The sequence below is a fragment of the Streptopelia decaocto genome (genome assembly GCF_964273445.1).
Source record: "Streptopelia decaocto genome assembly, chromosome: 16".
Lineage (NCBI taxonomy): Eukaryota > Metazoa > Chordata > Aves > Columbiformes > Columbidae > Streptopelia > Streptopelia decaocto.
In genome coordinates, this window is record NC_138671.1 from 4,687,169 (window position 1) to 4,710,450 (window position 23,282).

Below are 23,282 nucleotides of genomic sequence, written 5' to 3' on the forward strand. Positions count from 1 at the left end.
CAACTCTAGATGCTGTTTATATTGCTGTCTACCACTACCTCTGCTAGGGCAATCACTACTGCTTTACATACTGTGGCTGATATTCAGCTTCACAGGGCACTTACACATGGAGCAGCGTCCAGGTTCTGGCCTGGGGCTGGGATGTGTCTGGGCATTGAAACCCTCCTGGCAACGATGGCTGCAGGCAGTGGCTGTGCTGTTTGTGGGGTGGGGCTGGAGGTGTCTGAGGCCAAACCAGCCCAAATACTTCTCTGCCAGAGCCTGAGAGCATCCTGCAGCATCCTTCTCTTCCTTGTAGGCAGTGCATCTCCCTCTGGATCAATCCCCATAATTTTTCTCCTTGGACTTCCTCCAGTAGCAGCTATTGCCAGGAGGGTTTATAAAAGGCAATGGAGTAAATGCACACGTAAGCACCTTGTGTGTCCAGATCCCCTGTCCTTCTCTAGCTTTGCCCTTGATATTGCAGCCAGCGAGGTGGAGTGCTGAGCCAGGTGTGAAATGTCTCTCCTGGATGTAATGTGGGACAGGGTGGCTGCCTGTGCAGGAAAGGGTCCCTGGGGGTGGGATGTGACTGCTGGGCACTGGGAACAAGACTGAGATGCTTACAGACAGGACCATAGCCCAGCAGTGGGACACTCTTCACCTTTCAGCAAGGCCAGGAGCTATGGGAATGAATGCCAGGAGCTGCTAGAAGGGCTACTGGGGGTGGCTTTATATCTGGGCAGTAACCTTCTTTTTTTGCCTGGGTGCAAGAGGCACCCTGGGGGTTGCAGCAGCAAGTCTTTGAGTCAAGCTGGGCATGTTCCCTGCGGTTTTAAACAGCAGCAAAAGGAGGAGCCTGAGCCACAGCTGAGAAGGGAGAAATGTATCTCCAACCAGCTGGTTCATAACATACTTAAAATGTTTTGGATGTCTGGTATGGGCCTTTGCAGACCTCCTACCGGCTCGGTCGGGGTGAGATATCTGTGACTTTCCAAGTTTGGCTCTCATGGGGGAGACTCGGGAGTGGGAGTCTTGCACTGTTAGATCTTGGAGCCGTGTCTGTCACAGCCTCACCTGGAAGCAGCGCTGGCTGTGGATGCTGCTGTGTGCATTGCTCCTGCCAGCGGGGCCGCTTCCCTCCCTGGCAGAAAATGCATCGCTTGGAGGTCTTTACCCCACCCTCAAAATAATCTTAAAGAAGAGTGGAAGGGTTTGCACAGCTGCTGGGGTGCTGGGATGAGCTGTGGCCATCAATCAGACAGGCAAAGGCATGGGCTGGGGAGAACTGGCAAAGCATTGCATAGAGACATTTTGAGTCAAAACCACATCAACTGTAGGAGCAATTAATCTGCTCTTCCCCCTCAGCCCCTAGCCCCAAAAAGCCGCTTTGAAATATTGCCTTGAATTATAAATAAATAAAAAAAATCGCAAGGAGACGATCATTGTAGCAGGGGCCTCTAGATGGCAACATCGACTTGAAGAGCTGCAAGTAGGAGCAGGGCCCGCTGGACCCATCAGCCCGACCCGGGTGGGAGCACCCCGGCCCTGCACACAAAGTGGGGAGCACGAATTCGTGCTGCCTTGGGTACCCTTCCGACGGGCTGAGGACAAGGCCAGCCACCCAGGAGTGTCTGCGCCCCAAAAAACCCCTGCACTGCAAACATCTCATCCCAGTGCAGAGAGGCAGCAAAATGTTAAAGGGCTTTCTGTGCAATGGAAACTCAATCGATGCTCTCAGCACCTGCTCTTTGGACACAGGGGAATAAATGTCACGGTGGGTCTGTCAGTTCTGTAAGGTGGCTATGGCGGGAGCTGCTGGCGGGTCTTTGTGCTGGGATCATCCACTAACTGTTCAACATCTGAGAGTCGATGGAAGGATGTGAGATATGTGGTAGGAAATGGTTCAAATTGTGGATTTCTGGCGCAAGCCCTCTAGTGCCACCCTCCCTTCAAAAGGCTTGTGTGACACCAGAGATTCAAACTTAAATTACCCAGCTTTAACCACGAGTGTAACCGTACCACTATTGCTTTGGGGTGTGAGTATCAGCACAGCACTCCCTTACTGTGTTGTAACGATGCGCTGCTGGAAGTTGTTGGGATAGAGAAGTTCCTACTCCTGTCTGAAACAGGACACAAGTTTTGTACAAAGCAGGGCCTTCTCTTTTGCAAAGTGGGTTTAGTCTGTGCTCAGGGAGCTGCAAATCTTAATTAAGATCCTTAAAAGGACAAAAGGTGCTACATAAATTCAAGGGATTATTATAAATGTCACTGTGCTTTACAAGCTCTGGCAAAACTCACAAGAGGAATAACAAGACCTTTCATTTCACAGCCCTTCCTAGCATGGCTACTTACAGCTTCACGCTTCAACATAGCAGCCATAAAATGTTGACATTTATAATTAGATGTGCATAATAATCTCTTTATTCCCAAACTGAAAAGACAGGGTGTGTCTTGAAACGTCAGTTCCTCCTCCTTGCCGAGGACCCCCCTTATTTGAGGTTGCTCATGAACACATCATTTGGTGAAATGTCTCTAGGCCTGGTTTGAAGATGTACCAGATCTTTGCAGCCCCCCCAGGGAGCTATGGGCTGGGCACTTAGGAACAAAATCAAAGCTTCCGTGTGTTTTTAATCTGATTAGTTGATGATAATCCAGTGGTATCATGCAATGAAAGCTGTCCAGCTTTATTAGGCAATCTCTTGTTTTAAGAAAACGGTGCTTGGGGGAGTGGTTGGCTCTGGTGTTTCTGTTGAGGACTGGCAGAAATTGGTGATTTTTGGTGTTTTTGGAGCTTTGTGAGAGTAGGATTAATTGCAGCTTGGGTAGCTGGGTATCAGTGGATTTTGGTTCTGGGGTGCTCTGTCAGCAGCCTGTGCACCCCTCTGCCAGGGTGGTTGGTGGTGGAGGTGGCAAAGGGCTGGCTGGGTCGCTCTGAGGCTGAAGGTGGGGGATTGTCCCCCGGGGCTAGTCCAGAAGCGCTGGGTCAGTCCCGGCTCGAGGATGGTTGATCTCCCGCCGGTGTCGGTCCCGGACCAGCGGGTCGGTACCGGGGCGAGGGAATCACCCGCCACATCGGTGCCGCCCCCCGGAGCCGGTCCCGGGCTGCGTTGGCTCTCCTGCCCGGCCCCGTTCAAACCGAGCCGCTTGCCCGAGAGCCCCAGGGGCATCCCCGGCCGGTGCGGGGCGGCAGCCGTGCCGGTGCGGCGGGCTCCCGCGGCCCTGCCCAAATCTGCCGGCGCATCACGTTGAGTGACAGCAGCCCCGGCCCTGCCCAGCCTGCACAACCCGCCGGGCTTTTCCAATCAGGCCGGGCCGGGGAGGGATTTCCTGCCGGGACGGGGCCAGCCCGAGCGGGACTTTGCGGAGCGCCGCGCCGCCCTGCGAGCCGGGCAGCCGGGACCGCGCTGCTCGCTCCGGTCCGCTCTCGGTGCCGGTCCTGCTCCATACGGCTCGGCAAGTTGCCGCTCGGCTAGGCTCTGCTCCGCTCTGTACTTCTCGGTGCGGCTCGGTCCGGAGCGGCACCGCACGGCGCGGTCCAGTCCGGCTCGGTTCGGTTCACCCCGGTGCGGCGCGGCCGGGCGGGCTGGGAGCGCCGCCAGGTGAGTGGGGCCGCCGGCTGCGGAGCCCGCCCGGCTCGGGCCGCTCGCAGAAGCAGCGGAACGAGTCGTCTCGGTGGGGGCAAAAATCCCCCCGAGCTCTCCCCGAAGGAGGGAGCGGCCCAGCCCGGCCCATGGGGGTCCCGGGACGGGGCGGGGAGACGCGAGCGGTGCCCCCACGGCTGCCGGCCCGGCGGGCAGCGCGGGGCTTCCCGGGGGCCTCCCGAGGGACGCGACTTTCCCCGCCCGCCCCTTCGGGACCCACTCTTGGTGCCTGCTGCTTTTTCGCATCTTTCCTTCTCTACTTACGTAATTGGTTTGTTTTTGTTGTGTTTTGTTTTGTTTTGTTTTTCCCCCTCTCCCTCCTTTTTCCCGGTGCTGGTGTTGGCTGCGGGGATGTTTGGGATACTTTGATTCTCCAGGTGGTTTCCTGGGCTGGAGGCTCAGCTCTGCTCGGGTGGGAGGGTTGTTTGCTGTTGCTTTTCCAGCTTTGTGCGTTTCTCGAGTTTTACATTCGCTGCTGCTCCTCTCCTGAGAGGCTGCAGAGGTGGAGATTGGTATTTGGAGCTCTTAGTACCTCTGAGTTAATCACGGAGCCTCATGTGCTCCAGGAGAGGAAGGGAGCAGCACGGCGCTGTTTTCTAAGTGAGGCCGTGTGGACTTTTTAAAACGAGTAAATAATCTCAGCGCCCTCACACTCACTTTTTGTTAGCACTTTTGAAGAGCAGCGTGAAGTTGGATGCAGTGTACAGGGTTAAATGAAATAAAGCAATTTTGAAGATGGTGCAACGCAGGAGGTTTCAGGAGGGGATTTGTTTGAGGCAAGGGGTTAGACTGAGTCAAGTGGCTGAAACTTTGTTGTAACGTAGATAAACTAATGTGGGTGTCTCAGGACGCAGGGGGGTGACAGCTGACCTCCCTTCGGTGCCTGCTACCAACCCCAAGCAGCCGAATTAGCTGAATGAACTGTGAGCTGGTTGGGGGAGAACCCCCCAGGTTGGTGTGGGAATCTCAGCATCGCCTTGTTCCAGGAGCTAAGCCAGCACCGGAGCATCGCCTTTCTGGCTGCCCTCAATCCCACTGCACCCCGGGGAGGGCGGCAGTGTGGGGACCCCACAGGGGGTCTGCGTTCATGGGTGGTCACAGCTTACAGCTTTATGGTGGGTGGGCTGAGTGATGCTGTGCCGTGGGATGCCCCTTCTGCTTTTGCAACCCCCCAACCCAGGCAGGACCCGTCCTCCTGCTGTTGCCTTCTCTCCCCTGTGGTTTCCATCCTCAAAACAGTGACCTCGATTGCTCAGAGGAAGCAACACCCGCTATTATATAAATGGCTGAGGGCGAGCGCTCTGGGAAAGGAGGCGGCACGCCTGAGCAATGGCTGGGGGAACCAGAACTGGTTCTGATCTGGCCCATATTGGCACAGGGGGAGTTGAGGGGTGATCTGGCGACAGCCTCACGGCTGGCACGGTGTGTGCTCCCTGCCCTCCTGCACGCACGCTCCTCCCTGGGCATCGGAGCAGCCTGCCAGACGCATGGCCCCGAACCAGGAGGGATTTTCTTGCCACCCAGTTTGGGCAGCCTGGGTGCAGCAGGAGGGCATGCGCTGGGAGATGTGAACCACTGCTGTGGGACCCTGTAACCTCCCTGCAGTACCCCATCCACCTGAGACCTGGGTTTGATCCTGTTCTCCTGACTGAGGTTGTGCTGCTGAGTTACACCAAGCTCCTCACCTGGGCCAGCGAGAGCTCATGTACTAGTTAAAGAGTGTATTGGGTCCCAGTGCACTGAGCATTCTTGGGTAATTTGAAGGGTGAGAGGGAAGGGAAGGGTGCTGGGCAGGCTGATCCACTGCTATGGGCTTCAGAGGACTTTGGCTAAACCTCCCCAGCTCGGTCTGTTGGGTGCTGCTACTGGGAAAGGAGAGGAAGAGACACTGTGGTGTCCCAAACTCCGTGTGATGCCTTTATGGGAGGGGCCAGAGAAGGAGCTGTGTCCCCGTCCTGCTCCTCAGGCACCCCCTGAGAGCACCCTCGGGAGGTTTCCTCCGCAGGTTCTTCCCTCTCCATTTAATAAGAGGGTGAGCCAAGTCCTGCCAGGACTAAATATAGTCAAAGTATTCGTTGTTCGGCGCGGATACAAAAGCTGTCGCGACGGAGCTGGGAGGTAAATGGCTTTTGAGGGCTGACTCTGCTCTTCCGCTCCACAGGTCCCAGGCTGCCGTGCCGGGGCTCCCCAGCGTGGCTGCAGCGCTGTCGCCAAGAGGAATGCCGAAACGAAGGGGCTAATGAGCACCAGAGAGGGAGGATCTATAACTTCCAGATGGTGAAGAGCCCGTAATCCCTTTGGGAAGAATTAGGGACTCATCAGCGCAGCAGAGCCTGGCGAGGGGAGCAAAGCACGACACCTCTGACTCCGGGAGAGCTGCGAGAGGCTGAGGACGCCCCGATGCCAACTGCACCGGCCCGAGCTGCCCGGCTTTGTCTCACCGAGCCCCGGTGCTGCCGGGAGCCTGTCCCTAAGTGCTGAACTATTTCTCCTTTTAATCAATCACATGTTCTCCAACCAAACCCCATCCGGGTCTTGCTCCTCCCGACACAGAAAGGGACTTCTACCCTTAACAGAAAGACTTCTTCCTTCTGGATTTTATGTCTCGTGGGATTGTAAAGCATCGTTCTTGCTGGATTACATCTCCCATCAAAGTGTGTTTTGAGAAATTACGGATTTATTTCCATGGCTTTATAAACAACTGGGATCTGAGGGTCTCTGCCTTCTGCGCTGCTGCCGCTCCCACCTGTCTGTGATGGGGCGAGAGCAGGAGCTGATCCAGGCCGTGAAGAACGGGGACATACCCAGCGTGCAGAAACTGGTGGCCAAGATCAAGGCGTCCAAGAGCAGTGAGTACCTGGGCGCAGAGCCGCGGGCTCCCTCTGCCCCACCGGGCACTGCTGCCTGTCCTGGAGCTCGCGTCCTGGCCAGGGGCTCGGTGCCGTCCAAGCTGGGGTGCAAGTGCTGGCTCTGAACCCCAGTGCGAGTTACGCCTTGGCTGGAGGCGGGAGCGTGAGTGTGGCCTGTGCGGATGAATGGCCGGGCTGTAAGAGATCCTCCCGGCGGGGCTCGGGTTCCCCGCGGGCTCCGGGCCAGGGGCCCTGAAGCGTGGGCCACTGAGTGGGGACAGCAAAGGGAAATGGCAGCGGTGGGGGGATGCTGCTACAAAGGGGTTTTAGCAATTGCTGCTCGCTCCCGGCCGTATTTATCTTGTGAAAAATTATCATCCGAGCCGGTCAACTGGAACCAATCGTCAAGCCTTGAATTTCAGTCTGGTAATGTTTAACCCTTCAGCAGGGCTGTTTACTTGCGTGTGCTCTCAGAAAGGTCAGCGGCAAGCATGGCTTGGAGCGAACGTCAGGCTCGTGGGGGTGCCCGGGGGCACCGTGGTCCTGCAGGCACCGCACAGCGTCTGGAGGAGATGGGGAGGGTGGAAAGGTGGAAGAGCAGATTGTGGCCGGTGCTGCAGTGCCCTTGTAGAGATCTGAGCTCCTGGTCGCTTCTCATGACCTACCGAGAGAAGGAAACTGGGAAAAGTAAATAAAAGGGTGCTCGGTGCAGCGCGTGGCCGGGGGAAGGTGCACAGCGCCTGCCCGGGCTGCGGGAGCCACTCTGGGCAGGGGAAGGCTAGGGGGTCTGAGACGCCCCTGCCAGCGCGGCGCATCTTGGGGGGTCTTGTGTGTGTGTGTGAAAGCTGGAGGGGAAAAAATTGTCCTTGGGAGGAGGGAAAGGGGAAACTCAGGCAGGAGTAGTTTTAAGGCTTCTTGGAAGCAGGTCAGGGTAGATAGGCTGGTGCTGAGAAACATGCGTTAGACTGAGGATTAGAAATGTGAGAAGGGGGTCAGCTACTGGAAAGCTTTGACTGGGGCCAAAACTTTGCAAATCCCAACTGCCAGGCCTGCAGGAGGGCTTGGGGCCACCTCCTCCCCAGAACGGGGGTGCCTGGTTCCCCCTCCCCGGGTGACAGGACTGGGTGTCGTTGCCTCTGCGTGCAGCTCAAGGACTGTGCCTGTACGGGGTCCCTGAGCTGGAGAGAGCGATTTTGCCTGTGCGGGCGGGTTGAAGGACACCCCCAAGGCGATAAATAATGTCAGACCTGAGTGTTCCACTGGCTGGCGCAGCCCCGTTCCCCCGAGCTGGTGTCCCAAGGCCAGGCGGCGTGGGCAGGCTGGGGTGACCGTGTCTCTGCGTCCCCCCACGCACCCGCAGGGGTGACCGTACACTTGTTTCCTCCAGTAACTCTGCCAGCTCAACCCTGTCTGTGTTTTCTCACTGGCGTCTTCCCCTCCCTCCAGCCATGGGGCACCACGTGAACGTGTGTTTAACTCCCCCGCTGCAGCAGCGTCAGCACCTCCCTCTGCTTATTTTATTCTTTTATAAGGTGGGGAAGCAAAAAGCCCAGACCATTGCAAGCCCCCTGGTGGGGCTCCCATGTTGGACCCATCGCGGGGGGCTTACCTGGTGCTCAGGGCTTGTCCCCTGCCTGGAGGACATCACTGTTCCCTGTCCCTTATGGTCCCTTCTCCATCCTCTTGCTGACGCCATGTGAGCTGAGCGTTTGCTGCATTTGCCGCTCATTAAAGCGTCTTTTCCATATGACAGACTGAGATGCTGATTATTATTATTTTTTTTTAAATCCCTCTAAGAGTCCTTCTGCTGTCTCAGTGGATTGGGAGCTCGGTCGCTGTGATCAGCCCTCCGGGGCTTCCTGTGCCTAAAAAAGTCACTGCACGTAAGCAAAAATCAAGCGCCAGTCCCGGCCGCGGGAACTTTAGGGACATGTTGTTTAATATTCACTGTGCACAGCCCTCCTCCCCGCGCAAGTGCTGCTGTACAAGTGGGTCACAGCACCTATTATTATAAGGTGGTGAGGCGGGCAGGGAGAGAGTTTTGGGGGCAGGAGCGGGATGGGAAGGACAGGCGAGGGCCAATGTCCTGCCTGTGGGAAGGGGACATCAGGACGACACTGTGGTCACTTCTGCAGCCAGGGAGCAGCAATAGAAATGTCCCGCTTTTTAATTTCCTTCCCTTTCTCCCCCTCCCCTCCGCGTCAGAGCGCTGCAGAGTTTAATTGAAATTGTTAAACGACCTGTCACGGCTTTGGCCTTTCTCCCTGACCGATCAATCACATCCCCGAACTGGCCGCGCTCACCAACAATGCGCCAGTTGGCCGGGGCGGCTGCTGCAGCACCGAGGGGCTGGGGCTCCCGGGGGAGGTGAGAGGCAGAGCCCCCCAGCCAGGGCTCGTGTCCCTGGGAAGAGGTGACGGCTCCTGGAAGCCGGACGGTGCCTGGCAAGGTTTGGGTGTCCCCATCCCTGGATGTGCAGGGCTAAGGGGCACAGGGTGCCGGGGTGATGCAGGGGTGGGTGTGATGTCCCCGCGATAACCAGGGGCTGTGGAAGGCGCTGGGAGCTGGACGCGCTGTTTGCCTTCCTTGAGGGAGTGGTTGACGGTTTTTGTTTAAACGTGTGCGAAGTGCAAAGAAAGGGCGGCAGCTGAGCAAACTGGCGTTAAACTCTCAAGGACAGGGAGCGAAACCCTGCCGGGGTTCAGCTGCTGCCTCCGGGAGGTCTGTTTCACCTGTGACTTGCCCGGCTTCACTACCTATTTTGGGGCTTCCCAGACTTTAGATATATCAAGGACAGGGGTAGGTACCTGGGATCAGCTGTATCTGTGACTGGGCAAGTAGTTAAACACTAGTAAAGCTTGTAGGGGGTCCTGGCTCTATCCCTATGCCTGGGTTGATGCCCCTCATTGCTGCGTCCTGGCAGCATAAAGCACAGCAAGGTTTTCCCAAGAGTGGCACTGGCCTTTGGATGCTGCTGTCACCCGTGTGACAGCACAGGTGGCAGGAGAGGGATGATGCTGCTCTGCATGCTATGAGACAGCAGCAGACAGATGTGGGATAACTCCCTCCCTCTCCCTTAAATTTCCCCCTAATCCCTAGTAGCTATATCAGCTTAAGCCCTGAAGCGTGAGGTTTAATATCTCTCCTGTGATTTGTTAGCCTTTGCCACCGGCTCTCGGTGTCCTGTCCTCTGCAGAAACATCTGCCCTGCCTTTGTGTCCTGCCAGGCTTTTTCCTTCTGTCGGCATCAGCAAATCCATAGTTTTTTTGGGAAGAAGTTGCTTCTTTTCACAGTTTGGGGGTTATTTTGCAAAGATGCTGGATGTACCTTTGTGCTGGCCAGGAAGCCCAGCCTGCCGTCCCCCTTCACCAAGGGGCACCGTCCTTTGTGCCGCTGCTCCTGAGGGAGGTTTGTCCCAAGCCCTGGGGGTGCTCTGGTTGTTCTGCACGGTCTGGCTGAGGGAAGAGCCAGGCCTTGGGCAGGATCCTGGTCGTTTCAGGCTCCGTTGCACCCCATGGCTTTCCCCGCTGGCAGTGGTGAGGGATGTCTGGGCACCCTGCCCGTTCCAGTCCTGCCCCGGGCGGCGCAGGAGGCTGGACCTGGTTCTGTCACTGAGCCCAAGTGTGGCCCTGGCCACGTCCCTTGAAGCTCAAGTTTTGACGACGAGTTCCCAAGTGTTCTCGGCCGCGTCCTCCCTCCTCTCCCCGCGCGCTGTAGGTCTGACGGGCTGGACCGGCTCCGCAGCCGCACGCCGGCTTGGAAAGGCTGTGGGCACGCCTGCGGAGAGACGCCGAGAAACTCTGCCGAAACGGGCAAAACTCCCTCTTCCGCCGAGACCGAGCCAGGAGCGGGGCGAGGCGCCGTGCCCGGGGAGCCTGGCTGGCGACGGCCCCGCGCCGGACCCCGCAGCCTGCCGAAACCTGCTTGTGAACCAGCCTGCGGTGGGTGGCTGGGAGTGGGCATAGAGGCTTCAAAGGCTCCAATGAGCCCGATGGCTGCGGAGATGGATGGCGGTGGGGCTGCAGCTGCACAGCACGGGGGGGTCCATCCTTCCTCTTCCTCCTATAGCTCCGGGATCCGTGGGAATGGGGGCTCCTTCAGCAGCCTGGTGTTTGTTTGGCGTGTTTTCCCACCTGCATCCCGGTTGTCCCAGCTTGTGGCTGGGTTTTAGCCCCTTTTGTTTCACCTTTCTCCCCAGGAAGGAAGAGTCCTGTGCAGGCAGTGGTGGCAAAAGGAGTGAATGGGTGGTTGCTTTTCAAAGCCGGTCTCTAGTGGGTGTTGTGTTTGGAAAGGGGCCCTGCTGCCACCCGTGCGCCCAGAGCTGGGGAAAACGTCACCGTGCTGAGCACGGGAGATAAGGCACGAGCAAACAGTGTTGTGCAGGGAGATGGAGGAGGCGATGCTGGGCATCACCCACTGCATCGGGCATGGCCTCCTTGGGGCACCCAGCCCCGTGCCCATCTGAACCCCATCTCCCTGTGTTCACAGGTGTGCATTGACTCCCATCCTTTGTCTATATTTGTCTTCATCCTTTAAAAGCTCTTTGGAAGGGCAGCCTGTGGCTCCTTGCCATCAGCCTGGGCCACCTCCTGCCTTTTCCCTGCTTGGGTAAAAGAGTTGGGGGAAAAAAGGGCCAATTATGGGGAAGGGGTTGAGCATGGGCTCTGGTGGGTCTGCCCTGGGTCACGCTGCCTTCCCTTGGGGGTGCCTGGGCAGCATCTTGCCCGTCTCACGGGAGATCCCTGGTGTTGCAGGTGGGATGCTGAGGCTTGGGGCAGGGTGGGATTTCCATCCTTTGGGTACTTCCCAGTGACTCAGCCCAGGCCAGGGGGCTCAGCTCCCCCTTCCTGACGGCTGCAGAGGCTGTTTTGGCTGCCTGACCCAGAAACGTGGGACAATTCAGATGCCGACAGCTTGGAGGCAGACATGGAGGGCAGCCCCGAGCCATGGGACGGTGTGTGCTCGGTTGCCGGTGGCACATGGATGCTGTAATGGGAACGGTGCTCTCCAGGGCTGTACTCAGGCAGGGAGGAGGGGATGTGACAAGGACACTGCTGGTGCACTTATCCTGTCCTCTGGCTGGGGCTGGGGACGTGCTGGGGGTATGGAGCTGGTTGCAGGCAGGAGGGAGCTGGTGGATAAAGGTTTTCTGAGTGGCAGCGACCTGTACGAAAAGCCAGTCAGCCCAGTGGGTTTGGGGATGCTGTGTGCACACTGCCGGCACTGCCTGGTTTTCTACCATGTGAGAGAGGAGCTGCTTTTAGGTGAGAACATCATCGTGCTCTTCCTTGTCCTCATTCCCCCCACAGGGCTGCTGGCTCTGAAGATCTCAGCTATAACCTACAAAGGGGTCACAGCATCGTCCCCGTCTAGGACAAGCAGGTCCCCATGGACCATGACAGCATCACCAGCATCACTCCTGCCACCTCTCTATTGGGATCCTGGTGCTGCAAGAAGGCTTCCCTGGGAAGGGGGGAGCAAATTATTGGATCTCAGCAGCATCCCCCCACAGAAGATGCTTTCCAGTCTGTCTGGAGCATGTGGTAGCACGCTCCTGGCCGGCTGGAAACCATCTTCCATGCGGCATCGCCCCGGCAAGAGTTAAAAGAGGGGCTGGGTGCCGTGCGTGTGTGTGTGCATGCACGCGCCCTGCTTTGTTTTTAAAAGCGCCTCGGCTGGCCTGGCCCCCCGCCAGACCCGAGGCCTGCCGCTGGCAAAAGCTCCGGCAAAGGAGTATGAAAAGGGGCAGAAACTAAATAATGATAAACCACCTTTTTCTGGCTGCTCTAGCCAGCGGGGGGATGTGGGGAGGAGCTGCAACTACCTGAACTTCCCCCGAATCCCACCCTGGCTTCCCTGAAAAATTGCGCCTGGGATGGAGAGGGAGGGACCTGCTTGAACCTTGGGGCTGTAACATCTCCTGGGCCTTGCTGAGGTGTCCCGGTGAGTCACAGACCTGTCTGGAGATGCCCAGACTGCTTGGAAATGGCTCTGCTGGGATGATCTTTACCCTCCCGGGAAAGGTCCATGCGTCCTCACCCATCCTGTGCTCTATGGGATGCCCGGGGCTGTGGCAGCCTGTGCCTGGGTGGGTGCGCAGGCACCCTGAGCCCTTTGCAGCCCTGGAGAGAATGGCTGGAGCTGCAACCGAGCGCAGCTTCAATGGCGAGATAAGGGAGCAGGGAAACCTGCGTGCACAGCGGGTATACAGCTCCTGCAGCATCCCAGGCCTGGCGCAACACGTCTGGCTGCGCTTCCACCAAGCCCTGCCAGCGCCGGCACCGCTCCATCGCCAGGCTCCAGCCAAGGCTGTGCCGGGAGCCGGCAGCACCTGGCACTGCCGCCGTGCCCGGACCCCCGCCCCGGCCTCCCCCGGATGCCGTCCCAGGAGCTGCAGCCCACGTTGGCTGTGCCACGAGGGCTGAAAACTCCCAGGGTTTTGTAACGCTGCCCACGGCCGCAGGCACAGCCGGTTGGGTGAGGTGCCCTGTCTGCTCGTGCAGGGAGTCGGTGAACGTGGCGAGGACGTCAGTTGCCTGGCACAGAGGTGCCGCCAGCAGCAAGGCTACCTTGGGCTCTCCCACCTGCTTTGTAGGTGCCTTTTGTCCCCTTGGAGCATCAGTTCCAGGGTCGGGCTGGCTCTCAGCCCTTGCTCCCCCCACCTTGGGGCATCGGCTTGTTTCTCTGCCAGGCTGGGCAGGGATAAACCTGAAGGGGGTTTTCCAGTTGGAGCCAAATTAGGTACAAGCAGCAGGAGGAAGACTGTGGATTGGGAGCCGCACTTGTGTGTCTTCTCTCGCTGGGCAGGACACCCAACTCACAGCCTGTGCATCCCCCTGGGAACCTCTGTGTCCCTGCCACAGCAAGGCCATGTGAGCACAGTTACCGAAAGGGACCAGAGTCCTTCCCGGCAGCTAATCATTGTCCTTGGGGGGACATGGGTGCACGGTGAGCCCAGCCAGCAGTGTGGGGACTGGCGCACGGCCACAGCAGTGAGGGTTGCTCTGGGCTGCTCTGGTTGGCCTAAAGCACTCGGGTTTGGTTTTGTTGGGCTGAGAGGGGTGGGAAGGGCTGCGTGAGCCCTCCTGGCTTCCTTGAATGAGCACTCTGTAATCCTGATGGGTTAAAAAGAGGGAAAATGCTCCTCCTTGTAGGGAAAGAGGCTCCCGCACAGACAGAGGAGCTGGCTCTGACCCTGCTCTGTGGCCAAACCCCGAGGGCTGCTCAAGCCTTGAGGGAATCCTCAGCTTCCCCCTCGGCGGTGCTGGGGCACGGGCTCCCTGTCTCAGAGCATCTGTCCCACTGGTTCTATTTAGCAGCACATGCTGGGCTGCACATGGACACCCTGGAGCTGCTTCTCCATTCCCTCCACCCCTAACCTGGTGGGGACATGGCAGGGTCCAGCTCTGAGCCCCCAAAGTCACGACTCTGTCCCGCTGCAGCCTGCTGCGAGTGCCTGTGGCTTCACCAGGCCAAATTTGAACCAGGTGTTGGTGTCACCCATGAGCGTTGTCCTAGATAAACATCTCCTGGGAGCAGTGTAGGTGGGTGCTTCCTCTCAGCCCCACCTGGGGACAACCTGGGCACTGGGGCAGGGACCAGCATGTGCCCGTCAGCGCTGTGAGCCCTCACACGTGCCTGACCATGTGCTTGCAAAGCTGGCGCCTCGTCGGCGGAGACAGGACACACAGCGTCCAGGGCTGGTTCGCTTTCTCAGCAACATTGGCACGGCTTGGAAAGCTGTTTGCCAGCAGGGCCTGGAGATGAGGCAACCCACTCTGATTCCCTGGCCAGGGGTGCGGTGGGTGGCACGGTGTAAGAAGGGGTGTTTTTGCCTAGGAAAAGGAGCCGAGGGAGGGAGGGGAACCCTGTGAACCCTCTTTCTCCCCACCACCGCCCCAGGATGCTGCGAGGCGGCAGGCAGGGGTTTCTGTGCTCGGCTCCCACGTCCCGTCTCCACTGCCAACTCGGGCTTGCCGGGGCCGTTCCCGACACGCACCCGCCGTGCTGGAAAGGTGTAAACAGATCGGGTTGCCGGCAGGGGTCCAGGGAGCGGGCAGGCCTTGGCTTGTGTCCCACCACCGCTCCGTTGGGCTGGGGTGTGGGGAGCGCTGAGGCGGGATGGAGGGGGCTGACCTGGTGCCGCGGAGTCCCCATAGGTGGCAGGGTCCCTGTGGGAAGCCGGGCACAATCTTGGTTTGATGAGGGGCCAGGGATGCTGCCCCTGCCTCAGTTTACCTCTGGGGCTGAGGTGCTCATTAGGGGTTCAGAGGTGCTGCCCCCAACTGCCTTCCCCGTCCCCACGTGGGAAACTGCTGACCAGAGCACAGCCTGTGGACTGGGGGTCCTCAGACCCAACCCTGCTTTATCCATCACAGTTATATTCTGATGCCTTTGACCTTGCAGTAAATCAGCCCTTGTCCTGCTCGCAGTGTGTCGGGGGGACAGGGCTGCTCTGTGTCGCCCTTGTCCCCAGCTGGTCCCTGAGCAGCTGCTGTCCGGCTTCGGCGCGCGGGCTGGGTGATGGGAGGAACCCGCTGCCCTCCCTCCCAGCCCTAGAGCAGCTGGGACAAGGGGAGGGGGACAGGAACGTGGCGCCCAGAATAACTCAGTAGCTGCCGAGGCCACCATGGGGGCAGAGAGACAGGCATGGAGTCCTGGTGTGAGTTCTTGCTTCCACCACAGGGTTGGGAGATGCCGCTTCAGGGATGTACAACATCACTGGCTGCTAAGGGTGTTTATTGGTGATTTCTGCTGCCCCTTGGGGACAGGCAGGGTGGCACAGGGCATCATGGTCATGTAGCTACCGTGTCCCTCTCGTGTTCCCCACAGATGGGGTCTTGCTGCAGACCAGGGTTCTGGGGCAATCCTTTGCTGCTGCAGCTGGGTGAAAACATCCCACTCCAGTCACGGCGCAAGAAAAGTGCTATCGGCCAGATGCTCTGCTGGATTTTGGCGATGGCTTCTCCCACCTTGTGGCATTGCCCAGCAAGCCAGGAACCCGGGCGGGCAGCCGGAGAGTCTGACCTGGCTGGCAAAGAGCCCTGGCGCTGGGCACAGGCAGGGCCGCGCTGCCCTCCCCGGCCTTGGCACGGGGGGGAGAGAGCAGTGCCGGGTCTGTCTGAGGCTGCCTGTCCCGGGCTGGCGGGAGCTGGACCCGTGCCGGCTGGGGACAGACCTGTCACACTGCCCTGCCCACTGGTGGCAGCATGGAGCAGACAGGCTGTCCCGCTCACAGCCTCGTGCAGGGGATGGGAGAGACGGGTGCCCTCCGCACCCTTGATATCCCCAGAGAGGGGCTTTGGAGAGGGATCTCTCACAGCTTTGGAGCACCGAGCAGCCACTGCCAGGTGAGATCCTGTTGCTCTTTCCCAACATAGATGCCACGAATGGCTGCAGTGATTGGCATCGGTGGGAACCAGCTCCGCACGTCACCTGTCCAGCATCCCTTGGGATGAGCGGGAGCCAGAGACCACGTGTCAGGTCTGTCCAGGAGGGAAGGAAAAAGTTTACTCAAGCTACTCGGATCCAGGTTGAGATTCAGATGGAGCTGGATAGTCCGTGCATTGTTTGCTGGAAGACAGCTGTAGGAAGCAAAGCGCCTCTCGTTTGGATTTGGAAATAGAGGGTATAGGCAGCAGCCCCCCAGGAGCAGGAATCCTTGGTTCGCAGGGAGGAAAACCCAGTCCCTGGGCAGCGTCTGCCCCATCCCTGCAGTGACCAGGCTGCGTGTCCCAGGGACCCTGCTGGCTCGTCCCTGAGCGGGGCTGGAGGCAGCTCCGGCTCTCAGGGTCAGAGTTGAGGAAAGGCATCTGCAAGGTATTTTTAACCGCGTGAGACTCCAGACCCTGGCTGCGCAGCCGCCAGCAGCGGTTTGTGGTTAGTTCTTGGCTGCCGATGGCCGATCACCCGCAGGCTGGTGGCAGAGGAGGGGGCTTTCGGGATAATTCGGTTCCCGGCTGCTGGGGCCTCAGGAAGGAGTGACAGCACTTGAACCATCGACCCTCTGGGTGACCTCCCGGTGCCTCCCTTCCCATCCTGTGTGTGCCTTGCCTAGATTAGAGCATCCAGGGTGGGGATAGCCAACTCCAGGCGCACAGCAGCTTCCCTGGGGCCAAAGGGGCAGGATGTCGCAGGATTTCCAGCAATCGCATCGTCATGTGCTTCAGGTATCAGCTCCGCTGGCCGGAGCAGCTCCCAGATGCTGGCTGTCATGTGTGGGTACCAGGCTGGCAGTGATGGGGACAGAGTGCTGTAGGGCCATGGCAGCCCCGTACCCTGGACCCAGCCTTGCTCCGCCGCCCCTGGGAGCTGTGATTTGCTGCATCCACCCAAGCTACAGCACAGGGCTGGATCCTTGTTTCACTCCCTTGAGCTTGCAGCTCTTGGCTGCTCTACTTTTTATCTAGGGCTCATTGTTAGAACCATAAAATGAATAGCTACGTGCTCCTCTTGAGCGTCAAAACCCTCCAGGTGTAGGTGGGTTGTTGCGTCCCTGCTCACCCTCCCTAATTAACTGTTGCTCAGCAAATCCAGACTTACTGACCTGCCCTAATCTTCCCGTGCGAGGCAAGCCCTTTGGCTGCCAGCTCCTGCCGCTCACCTCTCACGTCCCCACAAGCCTCTCATGTTCCCTGTGAGCCCTTATCATGTTCACAGCCCTGGGCACGATGGAAGATGGTACCCCGGGAAGCGACAGGGCTGCCAAGGTTATTTTCCTCACTGGCAGCTCCCTCCATGCCCGTGCTCGCACTGCTCTGGCCGTCTCCCCGCATCCTGCTTCCCCTCTTTCTTCCTCCCATTGACCGTCTGCTGGTCAGATTATTTTTGCCCAGATGCCACAGCCTGTAATTTTCCCAGGTTGAATCTGCCTGGGTTTGTTGTCCTAATCTCCCTAAGTCCCTTTTGTGTTATTTCTGCTCTCGTCAATCTGTTGAGCATCCTCCACAGATTATATTAATGCACTAGTTGCTTGGTGTCACATTAACGAGGATGCTGTGGGTGTCTGTAAGTCAAGGTGTTTTGGGTACCTGGGGGGCACTGGATGTGCTGCCCCTACCCTGGCTCCTAGAGGAGCCAGTTGGAACCGGTATGGAATGGGAGCCGAGGTGTATTGTTAATGCTGGACCAGATGCTCTGCTGGTCCCCGTGTCCTGCAGCCCATGGGTGGCTCTTGGCCCCGCAGTGTGCCCAGTGATGCACCATGGGCTCGGGTAGAGCTCAGCTTGGCCGCCGGCCCACGCCGCTATCGCCCCATCTCTTCCCGCTCAGGAGGCGTCCTGTCCTTTCGGAAGGATGGGGGAAATGGAAAAGGCTCCACCTCTTCCCTGGGCAAATACAGCTCCTCTGAGTTCATATCCTGGAGAGCGGAATAGCCAGGTCCCAGCAGGGACGGTGACTTCACCTCCCGGTAACGCGTTTCCCCGGCCAGCTGGGAAAGGAGCCGTTGTATCTCTGAAGGAGCCGCCTGGCTTTCCCCACCCAAAGCCTTTCCCAGCTGCTTCCATCCTGGCCAGGGCTGGGGGATGCAATTTCGGTTCTATGGGGAAGGGGTGTTGCTGGGCTGGGTCGCATCTCTTTGGGGTAGGAAGCCAGTGCGAACCCCCAGATTATTGCAGGGAAGGGAAGTGAGCACCATTCATCCCACCACACAGCTGAGATCCTTCTGGGAGCATGAATCTTGGAGCAGGAGCACACGTTTGGCTTTTGCAGGGGTTGAATCTAGCCCCAAAGGAATCCTGTGATGCTGTTTCCCCCCTGCTAAACCTGGGGACAAGAGGCGAGAACTGCACCTTCTTCCCAGCTGCACGGATGGGGATGGGGTTTCCGACTTGGCTTTTCCTTTCATTGTTCTAGGAGCCTTTGCTTTGAAAAAGCTGCCTGTTTTTTCCTGCTTTGCTTATGGGGGAAGCGGTGGGGGGAAATTGGGGGTCTGACTCAGAGTCCTGGGGTGGCTGAACTGGGGGTGAGCGATCGATGTCTGTGCTGCACAGGGATGATGTCCCCACTGCCTCCTGCTGCCAACCTCTTTTAAAAACTTAATTGTTGGATTTTCCCTGGGAAAAAGGCTCCAAATTGACTCCATGGTCTTGCTGCCATGTTCCCAAACCCTCCTTTACCTGTCGTGTTTGTCCAGCCCAGGGAGGAGGCCAGATGGCTTGGACCTCTCACACTCCTCTGCCTTTGCCATCACCTGCCTTTGCCATCATCAGATCTGAACATGTTGCAGGATGGGAGAGCTTAGAGAAGGAGAAAGCACAGATGGGGAGGGAGGCAGAGCTGCCACAGGAGACTCAGACAAGCCAGCGGCAGAGACACTTGGTGGCAGGGACAACTTGGGCTCTGTGTGGCTGTAAACCCTAAGATTTGGGGCTCAAGCCAGGGGTAAATGGTGGAGGCTGTTGAGGTTAGAGACAAGCAGTCTGTGTTTTGGCAAGGTGATGCTTGCAGTGCTGGAATGCTGTGTCCAGCCCTATGGATGCTGCAAGGATCCACAGAGAGTTCAGCTCCCAGCAGGTTGCTGCACATGTTGCCAAAACCAGGAGCAGGGTTTGTGCAGTGTCAAAGCAGGCAGGGCCCTGGCCAGGTCCTGTGTGTCTCCACCTGGGTTCGGTGAGTTTCTTAGGGGATGAAGACACCAATTATTCTTAAGGAGTTGACAGATGCTGGTGTAGGGAGAGATAAGGGGCTCCATGCTCTGTCGTGCTCTCTGTTTGCCCTGTGTTGATGAGAATCTGCTTCCCTGATTGCAGTCTCCCCTTCCCTGCCAGTTCACCCGGTGCTTTGCCCCAGTCGGACCCACGCCACGGTGCCTGGCGTGGCAGAGGACCTGTTTGTCAGCGTTGGTGGGGAGGCTGTTTGCAGGGGTGCTGCGAAGCCTCACACCCCAGCACGGGCCATTTGTGGGCAGGAAAGCGCCCGTGGCACTTGGACACCCGTGGCATTTGGACACAGGGATGGGTGCTCGGTTGGGTATCCCAGGTGGCAGCACCCTGGCAGCTAAACTCACCGGCCATAATGACAAGGCAAACAGGGGATCCTCTGCCTGCCCAGGAGCTGGGCACAGCGCTGGGCTCGGTGTTTGGGGTGCAGGCTGGTGGCTATGGCAGGCAGCCGGGGTCAGGAGCCCTTGGCTCTCACCCAATCTCTGTCCCAAGCTTGCTGGGCAACTTTGGTTGAGTTTCTTAATGTCTCTGTGGCCAAGCTCCTTCCCTATCGAAGCAGGTGAATCTCTTCTGAACCTATTGGGAAACTGAGGCAGAAGCAGCCGGTTTGCTGGGAGGAGCCGGGTGTGGGTGGCCGCAGCGGACATGCCTGTGGATGGAGGGGTGATGGGGAAGGGTGATTCCTGCAGGAGAGGGATGGATGTCACCTCTTTTGGTTCTTGATTTTGGGCAAGATATCGAGTCTCTCTTGAGCCCTGACATGAACCCGCTGAATTGTAGGCAGGTCCACCCCATGCTGTCGGTGCAGGTCAGGGACAGGCAGGGCAAATCGGGTGAAGCTGCTCCCTCCTTCCACCTCCAACAAGCTGCTACCACCATCGGAGAGGGCCTGTGCTCTGCTGAATCACAGCTGATTAGCTCCTCTAGCTGGTTTATTGGCTTAATGGTGAGTCCCCAGGTGGATTTTATTTTCCCAACAGGGTATGTGCATGTATTTGCTGTGTGCAGAGCACATGGTCCTTCTCCTGCTGCCTGTACCAGCAGGATGGTGTTCCTGTAGTGCCCAGATAGAGCATCCATGTGTGCGGGGTACCCATGGCCAGCAGAGCAGGGATGCTCAAGGCTGGTGGTACAGGGATGCTTGTGGCTGAGATGCTCAGAGATGCTGGTTGTGCAGGGATGCTCAGGCTGGGTGTTGAGGGATGCTCATACCTGGCAGTACAGGGATGTTTGTGGTACAGGGATGCTCAGACCTGCCGTGCAGGGAGGCTCATGGCGTGGGGATGTGATTCTCCGGGCGAGGGGAAGGGATGAGGGTCTGTCACACAGGACCAGCAGGAAGGTGTATTTTTTCAAGGCATCTCTGGCAATGAGGTGGGTCTCCAGTTCTAGATGTGTCTCACAGTGGAGGAGCTTTGCTGTGGTCACACCAGGTAGACAAAACCGGGAGAGGTCACAGCGAAAGTACTGCTTTCTGGAGCCTGACTCTGTGTGACAGCCAGGGCAGGAGTCTCCAAGGGCGCTTTGGGGGGGACACGGGATGTTCGGGCATTTCCTTCCCCTGCCAAACCCAGGTGAGCGTGCTTCGCTCCTTCCCAGCGAGTGGTTCAGCGCTCCAGATCGTGTTCATCTCCCAGCCCTCGGCTGAAGCTCAAGGGTGTCCCCATGGGGACGATGTGTCCCGTGAAGGGCACCAGGTGACGCAGGGTGCCCAGCGTGCTGGCGCAGGGGCTGCCAGCCCGGCCAGGCGAGGGCACGCCTGGCTCCACACAGCCGGCACAGCCGGTGCTGGGTGAGCGCCCCAGGGGAGTAAATACGGGTTCGTGCCGGGCCGGCTGCCAGGAGCATGGGTGAGGCACCCGCCCTGGCCAGCTGCTCCCCGGGAGCCCCCTGCATCCCTCGGGGAGCCCAGCCTGGCCTGGCATCCCCACTGCCCAGTTGCAGCCCAGCCCCACGGGGAAACTGAGGCACGCTGGAAGGGGCTGCTTTGTCAGGGGAGCTGGTTAGAAACGCGCCATGCGGGGCTCCACCATCCTGGCCCCCCACACCAGCGAGAGTCCCGAAGGCTAACGACTGTCGCTTTTACCCTGGCTGGAGCCTGAACATGCCACGGATGAAGGTCTCGTTCCCGTCTGGCGAGCGCGCGGCCGCCCTGCCTCTGCCCCGGCCAGCGGAGCAGGCGGGCCCGACATTTGTAAGCAATTTTCCGGAGCGCTCCGGAGGTGCTTCCCTTCCCGCCTGCCGCTTGGCAGCCTGACGCCGCACAGAAGCTCGCCGGCTCCCTCGAGGCCTCGCTCAGCCCGGCCCTGCGCTGCGAGCCCCGTCCTGCCCGGGCAGGCGCCGGCGAACGCGCTGGGGGGGCAGAGCGGGGTGGGGACTGGCAGGACCCCTCGGAGGGGCTGTGTTGGGGAGCAGGGCTGAGCAAGGGGGGCTTGTGGCCAGAGTTAACCCTTAGTGTGCATAAAACCAAGTTTTCGCCTGGAAATCTTCACTTTGAGACTCCTCGTGTTTCAGCTGCAGGTCCATGTTTTTCTGGGATGTGAGCGTGCTCCCGGCGGGGAGCGGGGATCAGCACACGGGTGCTCCTGCCCCGGTGCAAACCCACAGGAGGTGACGATGTGGCTGGGAAGGGTCCGGCCACCCCATCCCAGTGCCATGGCAAAGGGGTCCCGGCTGCCTGTCCCGCCTCCATTTTCCCCTCCATCCCTCTGCCCTTCTCTTTGCTCATGCTGCTGTGCTCGGTGTGCCAGGGTGTCTGGCCCGTTTCCGACCCACGCTTTACCTTCCAGCCTGGCCACAAACCCTCCAGCTCTCCAAGCAGCGATTTGCCCGGCTACAAGCCAGGGATGAATCCTTTCCCTTCTTGCCAGAGGTGGATGCGAGCGTTATTGCCTTCACATTTGGGAAGAGCCCTAAAGGGGATGATGCTGCTCCCAGCTCCACTTTTTGGGACCTGCTGCTTTCCCAGCTGCCCACACCGTGTCTGCATGGTCTGGCCCCATGACCCGACCTTGCTGGGTTGCTGGAGTGGGGAACTAATTTGAGGAATGTTGCTTGGGAGAGGAGCAAAGACAAAGGCGTTTTGCCGTGCAGATGCTGACAGCTGCCTCCTGGGGCCGGGGAGCGGGCAGGGACACCCGACATGTCCTGGGACACCCACTGCATCCCAGCCCTGCTTATTGGACCCCACTGGCCAGCCTGGGTGAGCTCTCCCTCCTCAAACACTGGGCATTGCTCAGCTCCAGGAGCAGCCCTCCGGGGCTGTGGGATGTTTCTGACTCTTTGCTTTTGCTCATTGGGCATCTCCATCCAGCCCTTCTCTTCCTGGCATTGCCTGCCTGGCTCCCACGGTTCAGGCTCTGCCCCTCCTGCTGTGGGTGAAGACCCTTTTCTTCCTCCTCCTCTACCTCCTCCCCACTCTTTCCCAACAGCAAAACCCCATGGCAATTTTCAGCTGCCACTGATGGAAGCAACGCCACGTTGGCCTTCAGTTCCTACCACACAGAGCATCCTTTAAAAATACCTATTTATAATCCCTGATTAAAAGGCGGGGGGGCTGGGGATCACTGAGGGAGTGGGAGGCGATGGTTTCACAGCATTGCCTACAGCTTAGTGGATCCCTTAGCTTAGTTTTAATTTTATCTCGATTGCGTCCTCTGGAAATCCCCCAGCAGCAAACGCTGCCCAGCCCTTCTTGCTCCCTGCTCACAGCATCCATCCCGAGATGCTCGGAGGGGCAGGATGAGGCCTCTGCCCACCGCAGCTGACCCCGTTCCTGGCTCTGCCGTGCGCCCCAAGCGCGATCCTGGTCCTGTGGAACAGGCACCACGGGGCTTGGTGGTTATGGTCAATCCGTGGCTGGGATCAGAAGTGGCCGATTTACAAGTGAAATGTTATTTTTTCCTGGCTGGTGGGGCTGAGAGAAGTGTCTTGTCCTTGATGCAGACCCCAGATCCTGGGCTCTTGGGTGATATGGGGCTGGAAGGGAGAAGTGGGAGCTCTGCTGAGCGATGGCTTTGGGAGCCACTTCCTTTGGGAAGGGCTTTTGGGTTGGTGGAGCTGCTCGCTGCTGCTCTGAAAACAAACAGCCCCTGGAAGAGGTAATTAGGGGGATCCCGTCCCGACCTCCTGAGCCGTGGTGACC

At 58.6% G+C, this 23,282-nt stretch overlaps 1 protein-coding gene across 5 annotated transcripts in view; it reads left to right on the plus strand.

Annotated features, from left to right (window-relative positions):
• The first annotated feature begins 3,383 nt into the window (after positions 1-3,383).
• Positions 3,384-23,282, plus strand: part of CASKIN2 (CASK interacting protein 2) — a 33,707-nt gene continuing 13,808 nt past the window's right edge. For 3 of the 5 annotated variants that reach the window (XM_082066842.1, XM_082066836.1, XM_082066838.1), the window contains exons 1-2: positions 3,385-3,581; positions 5,785-6,472. In XM_082066842.1, coding sequence (XP_081922968.1) covers positions 6,379-6,472 — 94 coding nt within the window. In that variant the 5' untranslated portion in view covers positions 3,385-3,581; positions 5,785-6,378. Of the gene's footprint in view, positions 3,582-5,784; positions 6,473-8,285; positions 8,356-23,282 lie in introns of those variants that run through there. The other 2 variants (XM_082066841.1, XM_082066837.1) reach the window with 2 other exon arrangements.